Here is a 22,287-nt window from a genome sequence, read left to right on the forward strand (position 1 = left end):
ATTTCTGACTGATTGAAATGGGGTTTGGAGGCGGAAACCGTCTCAAGATGGGTCATGTCGCTTCTATTTACCGCGACGCGGTTTTTCTGCTCGCGGTAAAAAAACTTGTCTGCCTCCCATTGAAATCAATGGGAGGCGGTTTCGGGCGGTTTTTGACGAGTTTTGCGGAGCGGTTTCCGCGCCAAAAAACTCGTAAAAAAATTTGGTGTGAACTGTGCCTAATAGTTAGACCGTGTAAATTTAGACCAGGCAGGCACAACATGTACCAAATTGATCACAGTGGTGCATGCTGCGTGATAATTTTGGCACATCTTGAATAACCTGTTAGACACTTTTCTGTTCCTTATACCAGTTTAGATTTGGCTTATTTTGCACCAGAATTTTGTGCCAGTTTTATAAACGCATTTTTGGTACACATTGAGAAATCTTAAGTCACAAATCCTTTTTGGAACATTTAGCCTACATTCACATGACCTTCAAAAAAACAGCCATTAAAGCGGATCAACTGTCAGTTTTTCTTGGACATTTTGCATCTGTGTGTCTCCAAATTTTCATCCATAGCTCTGCTATCTGACTGTTTTTTAATGGCTGTTTGTCGTCCGTTTTCCATTGTTTTTCAACGCATGAATTTCATTCATCTGTTTTTGTTTTTTTTTGTCCCATCCCCCTGAAAACACCACAATACCCATGTAGATCGTGCCACAGTGCCCAGTGTAGATAGTGCCCATATATGAAGTGCCAGTGCCCACATAGTGCCACAGCGCCGATGTAGATAGTGCCATACACAGTGCCCATGTAGATAGCGCTACAGTGTACAAAGGATGAATTTCATTCATCAGGGTTTTTTTGTCCCAACTGCTGAAAACCCCACAGTGCCTATGTAGATAGTGCCGCAATGCCCCTGTAGATAGTGCCAAACACAGAGCCCATATAGATGGCACCAGTGTTCACTAGAAAGTGCCCATATAGTGCCACCGTGCCCATGTAGATAGCGCCATCAAGGCTCCCTCTAGGAGCATTCCCCCCCGGCCAGAGCGTCGCTCCTGGAGCAGCCGCCCCATATATGGACATTCGTCAGGAGGGGAATGCCGGGCCAGAGCGTTGCCGATGCTCTGGCCGGGGGTTCACGCATTACAGAACCCCTAATGTCACTGTCCGTTAATGGACAGTGACGTCAAGGGCTTTCCCAAGACAGGAGTCCCTGGCCAGAGAGCTTGCGATGCTCTAGCTGGGGACTCTATTGTTAAAAGCCCTGACATCACTGTCCATATAGCACAGTTGACTGCGCTATTGATTCCGCCAAAACAACGGAACCCTGTCACAATGGTGACAAACGGAAACCATTAGCAAAGTTTCCGTCACCATTATGATTAATGGTGATGCAAACGGAAGCTAAGGTTTCCGTTTTCCTTTCCGTTGCGGGGGTTAACCCAACGGAAAGCTCAGACGGAACCCCTCAACGGAAAGACAACACTGATGTGAACAAGCCCTAATGCCTCATGCACACGACCGTTGTGCCACTCGGGCCGTTTTTGACGGTATCCGAGTGGCACCTGATAGTCTTCACGACCCATTCACTTTAGCGGGTTAATCGGATCTGTCAAAAATGATCCGAGTCTCCGATCCGGGGAAAGGACCTGTTCTATCTTTCCTCGGCTCACTGACTGGACTCGGCCGGCGCACACTGTTGTGTGCATGAGGCATAACATGTCAGAAGTTTGTTGAACGTTTAGTTAGGCTATATTCACACGACAGTGAAAAAAAATGTCCATTAAAAACTGATCAACTGTCCGTTTTTCATGGCCATTCTGCATCAGTGTGTCTCTAAATTTTCATCCATTTCCAGTCCGTCTGTCCGTTTTTAATGGCCGTTTGACATCCAGTTTGCATCGGTTTTTCATGGCCGTTAAAAAAACTGATGAATTTCATTGATCAGGCTTTTTTGTCCCAACCACCTGAAAACACCCAAAGGAAGGTCACATGTTCACCTAGAAACTATTTACAGCCTCTCTGTATATGATGCCACACACCTCTCTGTATATGATGCCACACGCCTCCCTGTAGATGATGCCACACGCCTCCCTGTAGATGCTGCGACGCGATGACAAATACTCACCGATGCGAAGTCATCGCGTCTCCTTCGCAGAACCCGTGAGACTAGCGACCAGACCAGAAGAAGTCGGCGCTGCATTGGTGAGTATGTGTCGTCGCGCCTCCGATAGCCCGCAAGGGAACTAGTAGTCCCCTTGCAAATCCACATGTCACAGATCCATTTTTAACGGTTGTTACTTGTATTGACATCCGTTAAAAATGGATCCATTGACTTCTATGGGGGCCGACATGTCCTATTTTTTGACGGCCATTATTCACGGGCTGTTAAAAAAATGGCTGTGTGAATACACCCATAGAACATCACTCGGCCGTTTATGACTGTCGTGTGAATAAGGCCTTTACCTTTTAAAAACTGTTCAACTGTCCATTTTCCATGGCCGTTTTGCATCAGTGTGTCTATAAATTTTCATCCATTTCCAGTCCGTCTGTCCGTTTTTAATGGCCGTTTGGCATCCGTATGCCATCCGTTTTTCATGGTCTGATCAGCTGTCAGTTTTTGATGGCCATTTTGCATCAGCGTCTCCAAATTTTCATCCATTTCCAGTCCGTTTTTAATGGCTGTTACATAGTGCCCACAGAGTAGCACAGTGCCCACATACAAAGTGCCGGACCCACATAGTGCCACAGTGTCCATGTAGATAGCGCCAGTGTCCCCTGTAGATAGTGCCACCCCATGTAGATAGCGCAACTGTAATTCTCTGTAGGATATATGGATAGTGACGCTGGGGGCTTCTCCAGGAGCAGTATCCCCGGCCAGAGCGTGATCTGGCCGCCAGGGATTTCGCTGCTACAGGGAGCTACAGTGGTGCTATCTACAGGGGGAGGTTGCGATCTACAGGCAGGGGGTGCTATTTACTGGGGGGGGGGTGTTGTGCTATCTACAGGGGGAACCATCTACAGGGAAGTCCGAGGGAGCCCCTGGCACCACAGTCCATATATGGACTCCATTGTTGAAGGCCCTGACTTGGCTGTACATATATGATCAGTGCTGTCAGGGGCTTCCCCGGGCTCAGCGGTCAAAGTAAGACTATGTGCGGAGTCCTCGGCCAGGATCACTTTTAAAAACTGATCAATTGATTTATATGGGAGCCATTTGGCCGTGAAAACGGCCAAAAATAGGACATGACGGCTGGTGTTCACGGGCGTTTAGAAAACGGCCGTGTGAATACACCCATAGAACTTTTTTTTTTTCTGAAAACGGCCATGTGACATAGGTTAAAAATACGGCCGTCACACGGTCGTGTGAATGTAGCCTTAAAGGGACTTCTCAAGCTTTTCATTTTTAATTTATCAGATCATGACTACATACTAATGTATCAGTAAACCAATTGTGTATGAACTTGATATGGGATACAGTTGAAAGTGTTTTTGGGGGGATTTAGTGTGCAGACCAAATACCTAATTATCGTAATGTTTTTTTTTTCGGTAAAGTGTTTTACCTTTCAGCAAAATTGTAACAAAAGATGTAAAGAAAGACAATGTATAGCGGCAATTGTCTATATCTTGTGAAATGTTAATATCTAATTTCATTAAAAATTCCCCTAGTATCAAACACAAGTCAACATTCCATGGAGAAGCAAAGCATTATGCAGCCCACATGTGTGCATATCTGCATATTGGAGCACAAAATATTGACATGATAATTGCAGTCAAGCCTGAGTGAACAGTGGCCACTGGGACTTCAGCTGGTGTTGTACCAACTGGATGGCTGCTCAGGACACAGTTTGAAATTCAAGGTGCAAGTTAGCACTTTATTCAGCACAGGAAGGCATCATTTAAAATTCCTCAGGGGATGCCCTGGTGAAGCGCAGATGTTAAAGCAGTCTGTTCACAAATGCTGAGGTTTTTTGTTTTTTTAATTTTTCTTTCCCAAAAAACACTTCAAGAGTATTATATACTTGTATTTAAAAAAAATCTTATAACCCACTATGACAACCGGATATTTCTATTTTATGGGATTCTTCACATTCCACATTTTAAAAGTCAGTGGCTATGTATCCCAACGCTCAAATGCACTCACTTCAGTATGCTTTTACTGTGACGTACAGCTTCTATTAACCAGAATAGTAAAGCAGTGCTTGGGGCTGTAATTAGAAATTTTGCATGAACATATTTAGTATCAACACTTCTTGACATGTGGATGGCAATTCTCCTGTAGTACACTGGCAAAATTAAACTATAGGATTTTTGCGGTATTGAAATCTAAAGCAATATAGAGGTATCCTGATCTGGGCACTATCAAATCTTGGTATCTGCAGCAGATTATAGTATTATTGTTCTCTTTTTCAGGTTGTGACATTTGAATATTCATTGTGTCTCGCTTATTCTTATACATGTTTATTACATCAGCTACGTATCTGTATATTATGGGTTTTATAAAGAGGCGTATCACTATGTACATATTACTCATCCTTGGGTTTGCTTCATATGGACAAAAACACAGCAGTCTATATAACACTGGATCTCGGCTGTATTACAAAGTTTGAGCCTGTTCTGCTTACTGTAAAATACCATATGAATATGTAAATTAACTAGTTTATATGTAGAGGTAATCTACATTAGCTGAGAAAAGTAGCACATTTTATACCGTTAGTTTTCACAGGAATGGATACAGATAACTGAGGGCCCCTGTTCAAAAGCAGGGTGTGGCCCTTCCACCAACATACCTTCATTTCTTGCTGTTATTTCTCTGAAAAATATCTGGATAGTCTTAAAGGGGTTGTCCATGACTAGACAAACATGGCTGCTGTCTTCCCAAGACAGCGCCAGACCTGCTCACGGGTTGTGTGTGGTATTACAGCTAAGCCCTATTCACTTCAATGAAGCTAAACTGCAAAACCAGACACAACGGATGGACGGATTCTGTGGTGCGGTTTCTGGACGAAAGCAGCTATGGTTTTATAATCCTGGACAACCCCATTCATTTCCCATGCAGGTAAGTAACATCCCTTGTGATTAAGGGCAGTGAAGGGGTTAATGATAACATCCCTGGTGGTCTAAGGCAGTAAAGCAGGTTAGCTACCTGTACTGAAGGTTGCTTAATTCCTTCCACTTGCTTCCATAGCTGTATATTTATCCCCCCTCTGGGCCCATGTACACCTGAACAGGCTATATGTCCGCCACTGGACTAAAGAACCCAACCTGTGATATCTGCATCTGATCTCCCGAGGGAATCGTAAGCAATCCACTTGGAATGTAAAGCGGCTGTTAGAACTTGTCTCTACTCCCTCGTGATAAAAGACAGTCTTTGCAACTATGACAATTTTGTACACAATTCTGGACATTGCTGCATTGGGACTGACATATTGCGACTTCCTTTCCTTTCAGTTTCTTTTAGGCTGTGTTCATATCACCGTTGCTTTCCGCTGAGGTGTTCCGTCGGGTTAACCTTTAAGCGGAAAGGCAAACTGAAACCCCAGCTTCCGTTTCCCTCACCATTGAACTCAATGGTGATGGAAACCTAGCTAATGGTTTCCGACTGTCACTGTTGTGACAGGGTTTCGTTGTTTTGGCTAAATCAATAGCGCAGTCGAATGCGCTATTGGTTCCGTCAAGAACAACGGAGCCCATACACAACGGTGACAATCGGAAACCTTTAGCTAGGTTTCCATCACCATTGAGTTCAATGGTGAGGGAAACGGAAGCTGAGGTTTCAGTTTGCCTTTCCGCTGAGGGGTTAACTCGATGGAAACGTCAGACTGAACCCCTCAACAAAAGGGCAACAGTGATGTGAACAGGCCCTTCGTTAATTTAATGTATTTGTATTCAGTTTAAATATTGAAAAATAATATGTAGGCTTCTCTCAGCAAAACATAATTACAATGCCTCCACACAGCTCCGGTTATTAATAGAAGCGATGAGACCCTTCAGATCTTAATGGAAAGGTCCTGAGTAAATAACACTTTTGGTAGTTTGGGATCACTGGAAACTCTTCACAAATCTGCAAAAAAAAAAAAAATTACCCTATTTTTTTAGATGCATGTGACTGCGTTTTATGTCATAATATTCTTTATATTGTTTTCTGACTTTACTTGATGGTCTCATTCACACATTGCTGATTTGCTCACTATTTTGCATTCGTATTTCAAAGCCAAAACCAGGAGTGGATGCTAATGGAAATATTTCAGCTTTTTTTTTTTTTTTTTTACTCTTTTCCTGATTTTGGCTTCAAAATACTGACCAAATTTACAATGTGTGAATGAGGCCAGAAATAGTCAACTGGCTATTGAAAGTGAACAAACAAAAGCTATGAAGACAAAATATAATTGATTAGTCTTTGATAATCACAACATAGTTGTCTTTATGGAAGTATTTTCAAGCTATATGTTAATTCATTATATCAATATTGTGAGATGATGGGATTTATTGTCTTCAGGCCAAAAGCTTAATTGGCTTCTACTCCACTACAGTTAGACTCTTTCAACACAATGTGATCCCTGGGGAGAAGAGTGACTTGGTAATTTGGGTAGCGGTACAGGGAGAGAATCAATAGTCTTATCAGGAAAATTAAAGAGCGATCTTCATCTCCTTACCAAACTTTTATGATTGTGTGAAAAACATAAATTGAAGCTACAATACCAATGGACATTTTAACCACCTACGCTACATAGGGTATTTTAATGGAAGTCTATGGAAACTGTACATTTATGTGCAGCTAAGAGATACTTAAAGGGTTTCTTTGCTTTGGACCATCCCTTTTAGAACAGTCTCTTGACAATAAGCTGATCACAAAATGTCACCCTGTTGGTACCCCCAACAATCTGCTGTAATCTATGAGAAAACCTGGCAGTGAGTGTTATTTCCCTGCAGCACCATCAAACCATGACAATTAATCATTACACAGTGTTTATTCATATCCGTTGGTTGTCTGTTTAATGCAAAACATGATAGGTCTTCTAGAGCAAGAGGTGCTCTCAAACAAATCTCGATTCTGGCTGGTCCCCCCCTTTGCATCTGAAATAGCTTCCACTCTTCTGGGAAGGCTTTATACAAGACTTCGGATTGTATCTGTGGGAATGTTTTGCCGATTCAGCCAGCAGAGCGTTTGTGAGGACAGACACTGATGGGCGGGCGGGTCTTGTTTGCAATCTCCGTTCAATGTGGTTGAGGTCAGGACTTTGTGCAGACCAGTCAACTTCTTACAAACAAAACCCACCCAACCACTCCTTTTATGGACCTTGCTTTGGGCACTGGGGCACAAAAGGGCCTTCCCCAAACTGTTTCCACAAAATGTCTTGGTATGCCGAAGCATTAAGATTTCCCTTCACTAGAACTAAGGGGCCTAGGCAAACCCGTGTATGACAACCTCATTGCATTATCCTTCGTCCAACAAACTTTACTTTTGGCACAATACAGTCAGGCAGATAACGTTCTCCTGGCATTCACCAAACCCAGACTCAGCCATCAGACTGCCGGATAGAGAAGTGTGATTCCTCACTCCACAGAACACCTTTCCACTGCTCCAGAATCCAGTGGCAGTGTGCTTTACACCACTCCATCCAGCGCTTGGCATTGTGCTTGGTGACGTAAAACTTGCATGCAGCTGCTCGGCCATAGAAAACCATGCCAGGAAGCTCACGGTGCACAGTTTGTGTTCTGATCATGCCAGAGTAGGATTAGAACACTGCAGTTATTGACTAAACAGAGCATTTGGGCACTTTTATGCATTGTGCGCCTCAGCACTTGGCGACCCCATTCTGTAACTTTAGGGGGTCCTAAACGAGATACTGTGGTTCCTAAACGCATCCACTGTGCAATAATACCACTCACAGTTGATCACGGAGTATCTAGGAGGGAAGAAATCCAACTAACTGACTTGTTGCAATGGTGGCATCCTTTTTCAGTACCACGTTGGAATTCAGTGAGCTCTTTAGAACAACCCATTCCTTCACGAATGTTTGTAAAGGCAGACTGCATGGCTAGGTGCTGGGTTTTATACCCCTGTGGCAGTATTCCTGAATGAAACACCAGAATTCAATGATTAAAAGGTGTATTCTAATTTTTTTTTATATAGTGTACATTGCAATACTCGTGTATTGCAATGTATTATGCCTGTCCGTGTTACACTGACAGGCAGTCTAATAGGCAGAGCCTAATAGGCATATACTGTAGCTATGGCAAGTTTGAGTGCCTTTGTTAGTCCCTGGCCAACATGACAGGCCATCGGCACTCTATAATAAATAGAGGGAGTTAAACAATGAGGATTGTAGTTGTTTCTGATCCTGGCTGTTGCAGCGGGATGTCAGCTATATATTACACCTGACACCCGCTGCTGATTGGTACGGTACAGTGCGATGTTGGAAGGGGTAGAAGAGGTTTTTTGGTATGTACGATTAATAACCTATAAGACTTCAAAATGTGATCTGTGGGGGCCCAAACTTGAAATCACGAAAGGGTCATGGTTTTCACTGGAGCGCAACGGCCCTTTACTCGGTGCTGGACAAAACCTGATCACTAGCTTTTCGTATTGACTAGAAAATTAGGCCTGGTGACTGGATTTTGATTTCTGCCCGTTATACATTCGGTGGCCTGGTAATTCCACCCAGTGCTGAATGCATGGAGCTGGGTGCTGTTACTAATCTGTAGTCCTGCTGCTACTATTGGGATAGGACTGTGGTGGAATTTGGACCTGCTGTGATATCTATGGAAATGGGACCTACTGCAACTATTATGGGCGGATTGCTCGAGTAGACTAGTAATGAGAGTTGCTTTGACTACTGTCGGGGAGCTGCTGTGACTATTAAAGTTGTGGAGTGGGGATTGGCACTTCTGTGATGACTAGTGAAAGGTGGTCTGTAGTAACTTCTGTGGCACAGGGATGCTTTTACAACCGGGGAAGTGGGGGACCTTCTCTCGTTAATGGGGAAGGGAATAGTAGAGTATGGAACACCGTTTTATGCTACTAAGCGAGGAAAGGAGGAGGTATACTGGTGTGACTACCATTTAAGACATGATTTTTGCCTCAATTGATGTTGAGGTGATATATAGCTTAATTCAACACCATATAGAATTTGAGGCAATATCTCAATTTCTGAAAGCAAGAGGAAATCATCTAAGGGAGCATAACTAATTTGTGATTGAACTCTTTGAATTCAATCTAACAAAAAATGTTTTTCTCTTCGGTGGCCAATACTACCACCAGCTCAGGGGTATGGCTGTGGGGAGCCCCTGTGCCCCCTCTTATGCCAACTTACTCCTCGGCTGGTGGGAAGAAAATGTAGGATTCTCCGATATGAACATCAAATGGCAGGAGTCAATAGGCCTTTGGCTAAGATTTATAGATGATATATTCATCCTGTGGATAGGGACCCAGACAGATTTTGAACAGTTTGTATCTGATCTCAATACAAATCAAATTGGTCTCCGCTTCACCTCAGAGAGTGACCCTAACAATCTGGCATTTTTAGATGTTAGACTACCGAGAGGAACAGGAGGGAAAATTGAAACGTAGGTTTTTAGGAAGTCTACTGCAACTAACAGTCTCCAGAGATGGGGGAGCGCCCATCCATATGCCCTTAAAAGAGGGATACCAAAGGGACAATACCTCTGTCTCAGGAGAAACTGTTCAAACACTAAGGCATTCCTGGCAAAAGAAGCGGATATGAGAGACCGATTCCGCCAAAGAGGTTATCCTGACCAGATTCTCAAGGAAGCATTTACTAATGCAATAAATACTAAAAGAAGAGATTTACTTATGCCCAAAGCAAGAATACCCGTAAAAAACAACAATATGCGTGTCACGTAGGGTTCGTGGACCCACTGGGCCGTACCACCTTGGCAGTATGGCAGCTGGCCAACAGTGCGCTGGTTACAGTCTGTAGTTCGTATAGGGTACCTGTGGCAGCTCGGACAGTAGCAAGGCAGGCTGAGCTGGGACTAGGCAGCAGGCAGACGTCCGGCGTGGTGAAGCAGGACAGGCATGGTATACAGCACAGCACAGCACGGCAACAGCTCAACACGGCACACGACCAGGATCGCACGGGATACAGGAACAGGAACACACTAGGAGACCATCGCATAGACAAACTTTGGGTATGACAACAACGCTCTGGCATCGAAACACGGGGTTGATCCCCTCTTAAAGTACAGGGCACTCATGGGCTAATAGTTCATTAAAGTCCGGTGCACGTGCTGCCCCTTTAAGAGCGGACGCACGCACCCTTCTGGATCTGGCAGAGGTGAGTGGAAGTGAGCGCTGGCGTCTCCTGAGGAGGAGACTGGGGCCAGCACTCGCCGACCCATGGCTGCGGCCGTCAGGAGGAGAGTGAACCTGACGGCCCGCAGCCACGGACATGACAATGCGTATCATAGGGACCTGTGATGGGGCTCATGAACAAGTCAGAGAAATCATTCAGAAACACTGGGGGATCCTTATGGAGGTTAATGACCTGATGGAAGTACTAGGTGAAAGACCACAGATCACTTTCAGAAGAAATAAAAGTCTAAGAGTCAAACTAGTACAGAGTCATCATAGACTAGCACCCCAAAGAGACTGCTGGCTGAATAGAAGACCTCTAGGGACCTTCAAATGTCTGGCATGTGAATCTATATTCGTGTCTAAAACTGTTGTAAGTAACAACAACTGGTAGGGAATACTTAAACAGAGAATTTATTAATTGTCTATCTAAAGGAGTCCTCTATATGGTGAAATGTACATGCCCAATGTATTACATTGGCAAAACCAAACATGTGTTCAGAAGACGAATAAGGGATCATTACAACGATATCCTAAATAAAAAAGATACCCCAATCGCTAGACGTATATGGCCAGTACATGGAGGCAACCCTGGGGTCATTAAATTCCAGGGAATCCAACACATCGAGCCTAATCCAAGAGGGGGCAATTGGGACAGGGATCTGTTACAAGTAGAAAGTTGATGGATTTATAGAATGTGATCAGTGGCCCCAGAGGGCCTGAATGAAAATGTGAACTATGCTTGCTTCCTCTGATACTTCGGTCATACCCATGAATATATATAAATATGGTTATGACACAAGATTAATGGTGTTATCATACACCTATTATAGAATACATACCCTACTACTTATATATTCACTTCCTAGATTGGAGTTTTCTATCTAAGTGACGTTATAAGACTAAAATTATTCTTGCAGCCAGTAATCTCTGAAGACACATGACTGACTAAAGTATCTAGTATCTTATTCACCTGGCTATACAAGATACTATCGCACTATATAGCTGAGATAACTGATTCCTTTTAATATGCCTGAATGAGGACAATAAGCAACGCTAATGCACACCATGATATATGGAAGCAAATAGCCCACAGGGGTAAGGCTGAGGAAATCCCACTAAGGTTATCGTTAATCCAGCCCACTGAGGAGGTAGCGAGGACGCGATATCAATGTGAGTTTGATTACTTATTAGCGCTTGCGTCTGATTGGATGTCCAGCGACCGAGCCCCCAGAAGAGACTGAGCTAACTGACTGATGCAAATGGAGAGTGTTTTAGAAGCGCTCGCTGCCACTGCCATAAGATCTGTTACACCGTTATGCTCAACATCTCTGATGAGCCAGTATTTAACTGGCGAAACGCGTAGGAGCTGGAGCTCTAGATAGGGAAACTATCTGAACATTGGGGATAGGTTCCAGAGCCAACAGGGTCGTTCTTTTCAGAACGAGTACCCGGAGTGTTGTCAACAATGAGGGATCAGGTAGAGGCTGAAGGAACAGATAGAATGCCATTGTGCAACTTCATATGATCCAAGCTTACCCTGCTGTGTACTCAAGGAACTGTAACCCTGAATTCATCACTTTGAATACCTACTGATGTGTATGTTAAGGAATCCAAAAGTATATACAATACTATATTGATATTCCATTTTATATGGGTTCTATTAAGTTACGTCTTATACACTTATCCTACCTCTATACATTACCATTAACCCCTTAAGGACGCAGACACTTTTGGACCTTATGACACAGCCTCATTTTTTAAATCTGATGTGTGTTACTATATGTGGTAATATTTTGGGAATGCTTTTACCTATCCAAGTGATTCTGAGATTGTTTTCTCGTGACATATTGTACTTTAAGTTAGTGAAAAAATTTGGTCGATATATTCAATATTTTTGTGTGAAAAACACCAAAATTTAGAGAAAATTTGCAAAAAATTAGCATTTTCTAAATTCAAATGTATCTGCTTGTAAGACAGATAGTTATACCACACAAAATGGTTACTAGCTAACATTTACCATATGTCTACTTTAGATTGGCATCGTTTTTTGAACATCCTTTTATTTTTATAGGCCGTTACAAGGCTTATAAGTTTAGCAGCAATTTCTCAAGAATTTTTTTTTTTTTTATTGACCAGTTCAGTTCTGAAGTGGCTTTGAGGGCCTTATATATTAGGAACCCCCACAAATCACCCCATTTTAAAAACTGCACCCCTTAAAGTATTCAAAACAGCATTTAGAAAGTTTCTTAACCCTTTATGCGTTTCACAGGAATTAAAGCAAAGTGCAAGGGAAATTTGCAAATTTAAATTTTTTTTTGCAGAAATTCCATTTTAAGCAATTTTTCCTGTAATACTGAAGGTTTTTACCAGAGAAACACAACTGAATATTTATTGCCCTGATTTCTGAAGTTTTTAGAAATATCCCACATGTGGCCCTAGTGCGCTACTGGACTGAAACACCGGCCTCAGAAGCAAAGGAGTACCTAGAGGATTTTTGGGCCTTCCTTTTCTTAAATTATATTTCAGGCACCATGTCAGGTTAGAAGAGGTCTTGTGGTGCTGAAACAAAGGAAATCCCACAAAAGTGACTCCATTTGGGAAACTATACCCTTTGAGGAATTCATCTAGGGGTGTAGTGAGCATTTTGACCCCACAGGTGTTTCATAGATTTCATTAGAATTGGGCAGTGAAAATGAAAAATGACATTATTTTCCAATAAGATGTAGTTTTACCTCAAGATGTTTAATTTTTTCAACAAATAAATGGGGAAAAGCACCCCAACATTTGTAAAGCAACATCTCCAGAGTACATAAATACCAAATATGTGGTCATAAACTGCTGTTTTGGCAAGCAGCAGGACTCGGAAGGGAAGGCACGCCATTTAGCTTTTGGAGTCCTGGATTGATTTCTCTGCACCATGTCGCATTTGTAAAGGTGCCAGTGCAGTGGAAACCCCCCAAAAAGTGACTCCATTTGGGAAACTACACCCCTCAAGGAATTTTTCAAGTGGTATAGTGAGCAGTTTGACCCCATAGGTGTTTCATACACTGGGCAGTAAAATAATAAAATTTAGATTTTTTTTTTATTTTTTATTTTTTTTTCAAAGAAAATGTTGCTTTAGCCCCAAACTCATAATTTTCACAAGAGGTTAAAGGAGAAAAAGCACCCACAGTTTGTTAAGCAATTTCTGCTGAAAACGGCAATACCCCATTGAGATTAACTGCTGTTTAAGCACGTGGCGGGGCTCAGAAGGTAAAGAGCACCATACAACATCTGAGGCCTATTACGATGGCATTTTCTGCCCTGTGTCATGAAAACAGAGGCTCTGGGGTGTCAAAACATTAGAAACCCAGAAAAGTGACCCCATTTAGGAAACTAAACCCCTCAAAGAATTCATCTAGCGGTATAGTGAGAAGATTTAATTTGTGAAGTGACAACCCTCTAGGTATTCATCTAGGGGTATACTAAGAAATACTTTAATTTTAGTAAATAAGGAGGACAACCTGGAAAACCCGCAATGGAGGGAGAGGGAATGGCTGTTCCCACTACCAACCTACCCACCATTCCATAAAATCCAGCCCAAAAAATAAATCAAAGGCCTCAGCAAAAAAAGATTTGCTGAGACAACCAATCTTATCTGGATTTATTCCTCTCACCCAGATTTGCAACCTGGATGAGACCGACACTCCCTCGGGTCCTTAGTATAGTGAGAATTTTTAGTTTTGTTTTAGGTGTTTTTTTTACAAACCTTAAATGGGGCTGGTCAGTAAAAAAAATGAATAATTATTCATGGCCAATATGGGAGACAGAAAAGGGGAATGAAGAATAAATAAATTAAAAATCCAAGGAGGTGTGGTATATTTTGAAACATTGTTTCATGCACAGGCCGGGATTTGTGGGACACGTCTCACATTGGTATGTGGTGTCTTTACGAATGCCTCGCTTGGCGCACACACTGCATTTTTTTGAGGGCTTCTGTTTTTTTTCAGTTTGGGGGGGGATTTCTGTGGGGAAATGCTGGCCGGGAATTATCCTGCTGACGGAAGAACTGGATGAACTGCCCTCCCCTTCCTGGTCACCAAATATCAGGGACTTGATGACCTTTTCCTGAAATTGCAGGAACGTATCCCCACTGCCAGCGTATCTGTAGAGGACAAAGGCGTTGTATAATGCCATCTGTGTAAGATGCACAGGCAGCTTTTTATACCATACCCTGGTATAAAAACAAAGGAATGGCATGGCGCTGTACGGTTTTATAACCTGGTCAGACAGGTCAACGCCACCCATATGTTTGTTGTACTCCTGTACGCAGAATGGTTTGGGATCTTGGGTGGTGGATCCGCGTAGAGGGACTAGGCTGCCTCTGCTGTCATGAATGCTGGTCCAGTATAAGGACGTCCCTTTTATCCTTAAACTTCAGGAGGAGCAGATCGTCGCTGCAGACAGCTCTGCTCTCTCCTAACTTTAGGATCTGACCCAGCAAAGTTTTGGGGAGGCCTTTCTGATTTTTGCGGATTGTTCCACATGCCAAGGTGGATCTGGACGAGAGAACTTTTAGCAATGGGACGCTGTTGTAGAAGTTGTCCAGATATAAATGATATCCTTTGCCGAGCAAAGGATGGATAAGATCCCATACAATCTTTCCACTAATTCCTAGGAAGGGGGGGCATTCTGGGGGATCTATTTGGGAGTCTTTTCCCTCATAGACCCTAAAAGAGTAGGTGTAACCGGTGGCACTTTCGCACAGCTTGTAGAGTTTTATGCCGTATCGGGCTCTTTTATTGGGTAGATACTGCCTGAAGTGCAGTCTATCCTGAAGCTGACTAGTGATTCATCCACCGAAATATTTTGTTGGGGGGTATAAACTTGGGAAAAAATTTGGGAGTAGTGGGCAATTAATGGTCTTATTTTATACAGCCTATCAAAATGTGGGTCCTGTGGGGGTGGGCACTAGCGATTATCATTGTAATGCAGGAACTTTAGGATGGCTTCGAATCGCTTCCTTGTCATTACTGTGGCGTAAAGGGGGGTGTTACATAAAATATCAGGGGACCAATAGTCTCTAATACTGGGCTTTTTTATGAGACCAAAACTTAAAAATATGCCCCAAAACTTCCGCAATTCCTCTGAGTTTGTGGGGGTCCAATTTTGGCTTCTCCCATAAAAAGAGTCAGGGTTCTGGGCAATAAACTGTACCGCATAAAGGTTGATCTGCTGGACAATTAATTCTAAAAGGGAGTCTGAATTTTTTTTTTTTAAATAATCAATGGGGCTGAAACCGATAATTTCAATTTGAATGCCTGAGGGGGCTGTAAACTCAGGCACCTGGGGTGTATAATTGTCCGCAGCTTCCCAGGTCAGCTTAGGCAGAGCAGGACCTACGGCTCTTCTGTGCCGACTGGGGGGTGCAGACTCAGAGTCATTGGATTCAGAGGAAGATGGAAGCACGAACTGTGCTTCACCTTCATTCGCGCTGTCCGTATCGGAACACAGCATTTCATATGCTTCCTCGGCTGAGAAGACTCTTTTGGCCATACTAACGAACTCTTGCTACCACTAACGAACACTTTTTTTGTAAAACTTTTTTTTATTTTTTTTATCAAACAATAAACCGCTACGCTCAACCGTGGAATGAGAACAGACCAGCGACCCTGCTGTATTCAATTAGTAAGGGTACCCTACCTACAAGGGGAAAAACTTAATGAGACATGGCATTGCTATCTAACAGGGAATTCAGGCAGTGGGCAATCTAGGGACACTGCAGGGTGATAGCGACCGGGTACTGCGACAGGCGACAGATCACAGCACGGCAGACAGACACTGTGGGGGACTGAAATGATGATTATATATATATATATATATATATATAATATATATATATATATAGTGGGCCCCAAAGGGGGTGATCACTGGTTAGTGGGCAGAAAAGGGGCAGCTCGCTGGGTTTTTGGGTTCTTTTTTTGACAATCTGACTGTATTTGTACTTGTCTCCGACTATGACAAGCTCTCTGACAAGAATGAGCTTGTCAGAGACGGAGATGCCGGCAAACCACTGCTCCAGCGCTGTGATTGGCCTGTCAGTACTGGACCACTCTAATTTGTCCTGTGCCGCGAGTCCTGCTCGGCAACTGTCTGACAGTTGCGATCGGGACGCTGTCACCATGTCTGTTGACATGGTGACAGTTTGAAGCTTGGGCGTAACTGTACGCCCAAATGCGGGAAATCACTTTCATTTCAGACGTACAGTCACGCCCGTGTGCGCGAAGGGGTTAAGGAAAGCTCTGGACGACGGAGGGGTGTAAAAGCCCAAGTGAAATAACAGAGCCAGGCTCGCACATCACTGCTTGCCATGTGTCTGCATTTCTTTAACCCTTTAATGACCAGCCTATTTTTGCCCATAAGGCCAATTTTTTCCTGTCAAAGCCGTATATGGGCTTGTCTTTTGTGGAATGAGTTTTTTGTTTTGTTTTTTTGTTTTTTTAATTTAGTTTATACCACCGGTTTGGGGTACATATAATGTATTATATAATGTTTATAATTTTTTTGGGGGTGGTAGTACAATCCCTCCATTGGTCTTTTGGGTTTTGTCTTTACGGAGTTCACCGCACAGTATATATAAATAACTTGATTCTATGGATACAATTACGGTGATACCAAATTTATAGTGTTTATATTCACACAGTAAACGCTTAAAAAAAAAAAAGTGAACCTCTCTGGACAACTTGTAGTGTTTCTATTGGTACCATTTTGGGTACTTGCGAACTTCTGATCACTTTTTTTTTTTGGGAAGTGGGATTAACCAAAAACAGTATTTTTAAATTTTTTTTTTTATGGCCTTGACCGTACAGTATACTGTAATAATTTTATAGTTCAGATTGTTACGGATGTGGCATTACAAATTATGTGGTTTTTTTTGTTTTGTTTTTTTTGTAACAAAAAAAAAAAATATTCCCCAAAAAGATAAAACGTTTTTTTCCCCTTACAAAAACCTTTAAGTCCCAGTAGGGGACTTAATATTGCGATCCTCTGACCGCTTCCATAATGCATTGCCATACTCCTGTATTGTATTATGTCCAGTCACTTTTACACTGACCGGGAGCCTAATATGCAGGATCTAATAGGCTTCCGTACATAGCAGACCTGGAGGGTTTTGTTAGGCCCAGGGCTGCTATAACAACCCATTGCGTCACTGGACTGCCGATGGGCTTACAGAGGGAACCTTCACCCTCTCTGTAAACCACTTTTACATCGCTATTACCGCGGCATGTAAGGGGTTAAACAACCAGAATTGTTGGTTCCTCCGATCCCGGTTGTTAGAGCAGGAGCATGGCTGTCTTTAGACAGCTGACCAACTGCTCCACCTGGCATGGGACATATATGCAGGGCTTAGACTAGGCTAAGGCCCCTTAGTGACCCCCTGGAAAAAACATATTAGCGGTCAGTAAAAAGGGTTAAATTTAATTAGAACGTGCAGCAAATGCTTCTCAAACAGGTTGTGTGGACCCAGCTCTACAGTGTATCGTCACTGCATTAACGGACACTGCGGCACTTTGTGCATGGGCTCCGTTCACTTTTAGAAGATGGTGTTCTACACAAGGGCACTTCAACATACTATTGTATGGCAGATGTTGTTATCCACTCCTAGACTGATTGCAAAACCTTGAATTCAGCTTTTTGGATAAAGAATATTAACATATAACAAATGTATTTATTTTTTGTCTAACTGACGTTGCATAAATAACATTCTTTTATATACACCTTTTTGCTAATATGTTTTTGTCAACATCCCAAACCATCTTCACTCGTCATTCAGAAATAATGATTATTCTATGTCTCTAATATTTCATCTTTGGGCATCTCATTAAAAATGGGCCAAGACCCAGGAAAACCTGATGTGGTCTAGTCTGTGAACTTCTAGCTTGTGCTAAAACACTTAGAAAAATAGTCTGTTAATGATGTGGAATAAATTGTCAAATTTGGGGAGATGATGAAAACTAAATATGGATAATTCTTGTGGCTCAGTGCAGCTCAGTTAAATGTTTAAAATGTTCGTCTCAAGGGAAAGTGATTGGTGGTTAAAAGTTTTACAAATTGACAGCATCTCCTTACTCCATTTTTCATCCTAAAGAAGTCGGCAAATATCCGTAGCTCAAGTCATTATGGTACATCAGTGATTCTAATTAGCTAAACAGGAGTTTGTTTCAGTCATTGATCTTCATAAACCTCTTGACAGAGCCTAATTTCTTGGTGTTTTTCCCCTTCTCTCCTGGCCTTTTTAGTGGGACAAGTAGGATTTTACTTTGAAGAACGGAAAGCAATACAGAAGACAATGCAATTTGGTTCTATAGCAATTCATTTGATGCATTTAGTAAAAAATCAAGTCGTTCATTCAACTTCATTAATTGACCTCATTGACCATAGCTGTATATCAGCTTCCGGGGATATTGGCGCGTTCACTGTATTGACCACTTCGGCATTATGCTGTATTACAACTCTCTACATGTTCCGAGTTATACAGATCTGTAATTTAGCACTCAGAAATTGATACAATTTTATACGGAGGCGCAGACAGGTTTTCAGTAATATCTCTGTGCCAGTTGCCTTTAGAGCTCAGCATTGCTTTGCCCAACTTTTTATGTCATTGTTATGCTTTAAAGATAATCGGCCAAAGGTGATGCCATGCATAGTACAATACTTTGCCAAATTTGGTCTCTAGGTACCAGGTTAAGCCATAAACCACTAATGTAATTATGTGCAAGTAATGATTAAGACACACTGAAGATCGTGTGGCTACAATTACAAATATAAGCTGATAGAACTTACCTGGTGAATTTTAGGTCACATATACAGTGAAGGAAATAAGTATTTGATCCCTTGCTGATTTTGTAAGTTTGCCCACTGTCAAAGACATGAACAGTCTAGAATTTTTAGGCTAGGTTAATTTTACCAGTGAGAGATAGATTATATATAAAAAAAACAGAAGATCACATAGTCAAAATTATATATTTATTTGCATTGCGCACAGAGAAATAAGTATTTGATCCCCTACCAACCATTAAGAGTTCAGCCTCCTCCAGACCAGTTACACGCTCCAAATCAACTTGGTGCTTGCATTAAAGACAGCTGTCTTAAATGGTCACCTGTATAAAAGACTCCTGTCCACAGACTCAATTAATCAGTCTGACTCTAACCTCTACAACATGGGCAAGACCAAAGAGCTTTCTAAGGATGTCAGGGACAAGATCATAGACCTGCACAAAGCTGGAATGGGCTACAAAACCATAAGTAAGACGCTGGGTGAGAAGGAGACAACTGTTGGTGCAATAGTAAGAAAATGGAAGACATACAAAATGACTGTCAATCGACATCGATCTGGGGCTCCATGCAAAATCTCACCTCGTGGGGTATCCTTGATGCTGAGGAAGGTGAGAGCTCAGCCGAAAACTACACGGGGGAACTTGTTAATGATCTCAAGGCAGCTGGGACCACAGTCACCAAGAAAACCATTGGTAACACATTACGCCGTAATGGATTAAAATCTTGCAGTGCCCGCAAGGTCCCCCTGCTCAAGAAGGCACATGTACAGGCCCGTCTGAAGTTTGCAAATTAACATCTGGATGATTCTGAGAGTGATTGGGAGAAGGTGCTGTGGTCAGATGAGACTAAAATTGAGCTCTTTGGCATTAACTCAACTCGCCGTGTTTGGAGAAAGAGAAATGCTGCCTATGACCCAAAGAACACCATCCCCACTGTCAAGCATGGAGGTGGAAACATTATGTTTTGGGGGTGTTTCACTGCTAAGGGCACAGGACTACTTCACCGCATCAATGGGAGAATGGATGGAGCCATGTACTGTCAAATCCTGAGTGACAACCTCCTTCCCTCCACCAGGACATTAAAAATGGCTCGTGGCTGGGTCTTCCAGCACGACCATAACCCGAAACATACAGCTAAGGCAACAAAGGAGTGGCTCAAAAAGAAGCACATTAAGGTCATGGAGTGGCCTAGCCAGTCTCCAGACCTTAATCCCATCAAAAACTTATGGAGGGAGCTGAAGATCCGAGTTGCCAAGTGACAGCCTCGAAATCTTAATGATTTACAGATGATCTGCAAAGAGGAGTAGGCCAAAATTCCATCTAACGTGTGCAAACCTCATCATTAACTACAAAAAACTTTGACTGCTGTGCTTGCCAACAAGGGTTTTGCCACCAAGTATTAAGTCTTGTTTGCCAAAGGGATCAAATACTTATGTCTCTGTGCACAATGCAAATAAATATATATAATTTTGACAATGTGATTTTCTTTTATTTTTTATATATATAATCTATCTCTCACTGGTAAAATTAACCTAGTCTAAAAATTCTAAACTGTTCATGTCTTTGACAGTGGGCAAACTTACAAAATCAGCAAGGGATCAAATACTTATTTCCTTCACTGTATGTATGTATATATATATATATATATATATATATATATTTGATTTTCTTATGCTCTGCTTATAACTCAAAAGCCTGACTTTGAAGAGTGAAATAAATGTGTCATATTTACCAGAAGAAGTAATTTGCTGCTATTTGCCATCTGCATGATGATTAATTCTGCGGGGACTGTTGGTCACAGATAATTTTATTTTCTGCTCTTTAAAGTGGCATTTCTCAGTAAGGATTAACAAATGTAAATGATTAAGTACATATTAGATTTCATAATGTGTAATATAAATCTTCTTTGCTTTGCCCCAGGGAAAAAGATAAAGCTGAGGCCAAAGACAGAAAAGTTCTGGAAATCTTGCAAACGAAAGATGGCAAAATACAGGAACTAGAACAGGTTTGTATTGGCTTCTATTACTGCACAATGAAACTGAATTGTCAATGTTAGTAATATTAATTTCCCGTTAATTTTCCCTAGAACATATAGTTTGTTTGTCACGGAGTCTTTTACCCAATAGGGATATATTTGTTTCCGGTTACCACGTAACCGTTGATATTTGTATCCATAATCATTTGTCTAGTGCTTTCGCACTTTGCATTGACACTTTATTATGTTACATATCTAACTTTGATATTTTTAATATTTTTATATTTATTTTTGTTGTGTTTTTTATATATACATATACAGTAGATATTTTGCATTTCAATATTATTGGTCCAGGTGGGGACCGGTAACCCCACTTGTGAAAAGGTCAGCACTGGGCTATTCTTGCATGCAGTACAATCCTGATCACCTGCCCCAGGTACGGAGTGAATAGCTCCAGTGCTATTGGGGCACACTTGTAAATATAGCTACCAAATTCTAGCCCATGGCACTTGCATCATTTTTCTAATGTGTTATGTCACTCTTCTGGTGATAAATGTGTCCCTTCAAACGCTTTGCCATTGCAGAATTAGACAGACAGATGGTGGCCTTATTTATATGGTTAAAGGGGGCTTCCTCCACAAAGAGCATGTATCCCCTATCCAGAGGTGACATGGACCCAGAGGATTGCTAGTGTCCAGAGTCTCTCATTCCTCCTCGCCAGCACGCCTGCAGTTAGCTGAAATTCGTATGGAGAGACAGACTTGCTGGTGGGGAGGAACAAGGTACTTGGACCCCTGTACTAGTGATCGAAGATTTGATGGGTAAAATAATCCATTTCTGTCTACATAAACAGCGTTCCTCTTGTACTTGAGTTATGTATAGTATTCTATGCAGGTGGGCTACAATATACCAGGATGATCCATATCAATTATTAATATCAGAGTCATAAATATATCCAGTGGATCATCCTTAATAGGAGTTGTCGTAGGGGAAGTCACTGAAATGGATCTATTTATGCATGGCTATCAATAAATAATTTGCTTTACTGGATGTGGTGGGCACACACTAATTATACCTGCTTTTAATTGCTATTCGAGGCAGCATGAGTCATTGGAAGCATTTCCTGCATCATTCACAATACTTAAACATTGGTCCTTTTTTTTTTAAAGTATAAAATATATATTTTT

The 22,287-nt window shown here is 42.0% G+C and overlaps 1 protein-coding gene across 1 annotated transcript in view; it reads left to right on the forward strand.

Annotated features, from left to right (window-relative positions):
• The window catches only part of CNTLN (centlein), a 396,875-nt gene that overhangs the window by 42,336 nt on the left and 332,252 nt on the right, over positions 1-22,287 (forward strand). The window contains exon 4 of the mRNA XM_075825669.1: positions 21,046-21,130. Coding sequence (XP_075681784.1) covers positions 21,046-21,130 — 85 coding nt within the window. The remainder of the gene's footprint in view (positions 1-21,045; positions 21,131-22,287) is intronic.

The sequence above is a fragment of the Rhinoderma darwinii genome, chromosome 1 (assembly GCF_050947455.1).
Source record: "Rhinoderma darwinii isolate aRhiDar2 chromosome 1, aRhiDar2.hap1, whole genome shotgun sequence".
NCBI classification, from domain to species: Eukaryota; Metazoa; Chordata; class Amphibia; order Anura; family Rhinodermatidae; genus Rhinoderma; species Rhinoderma darwinii.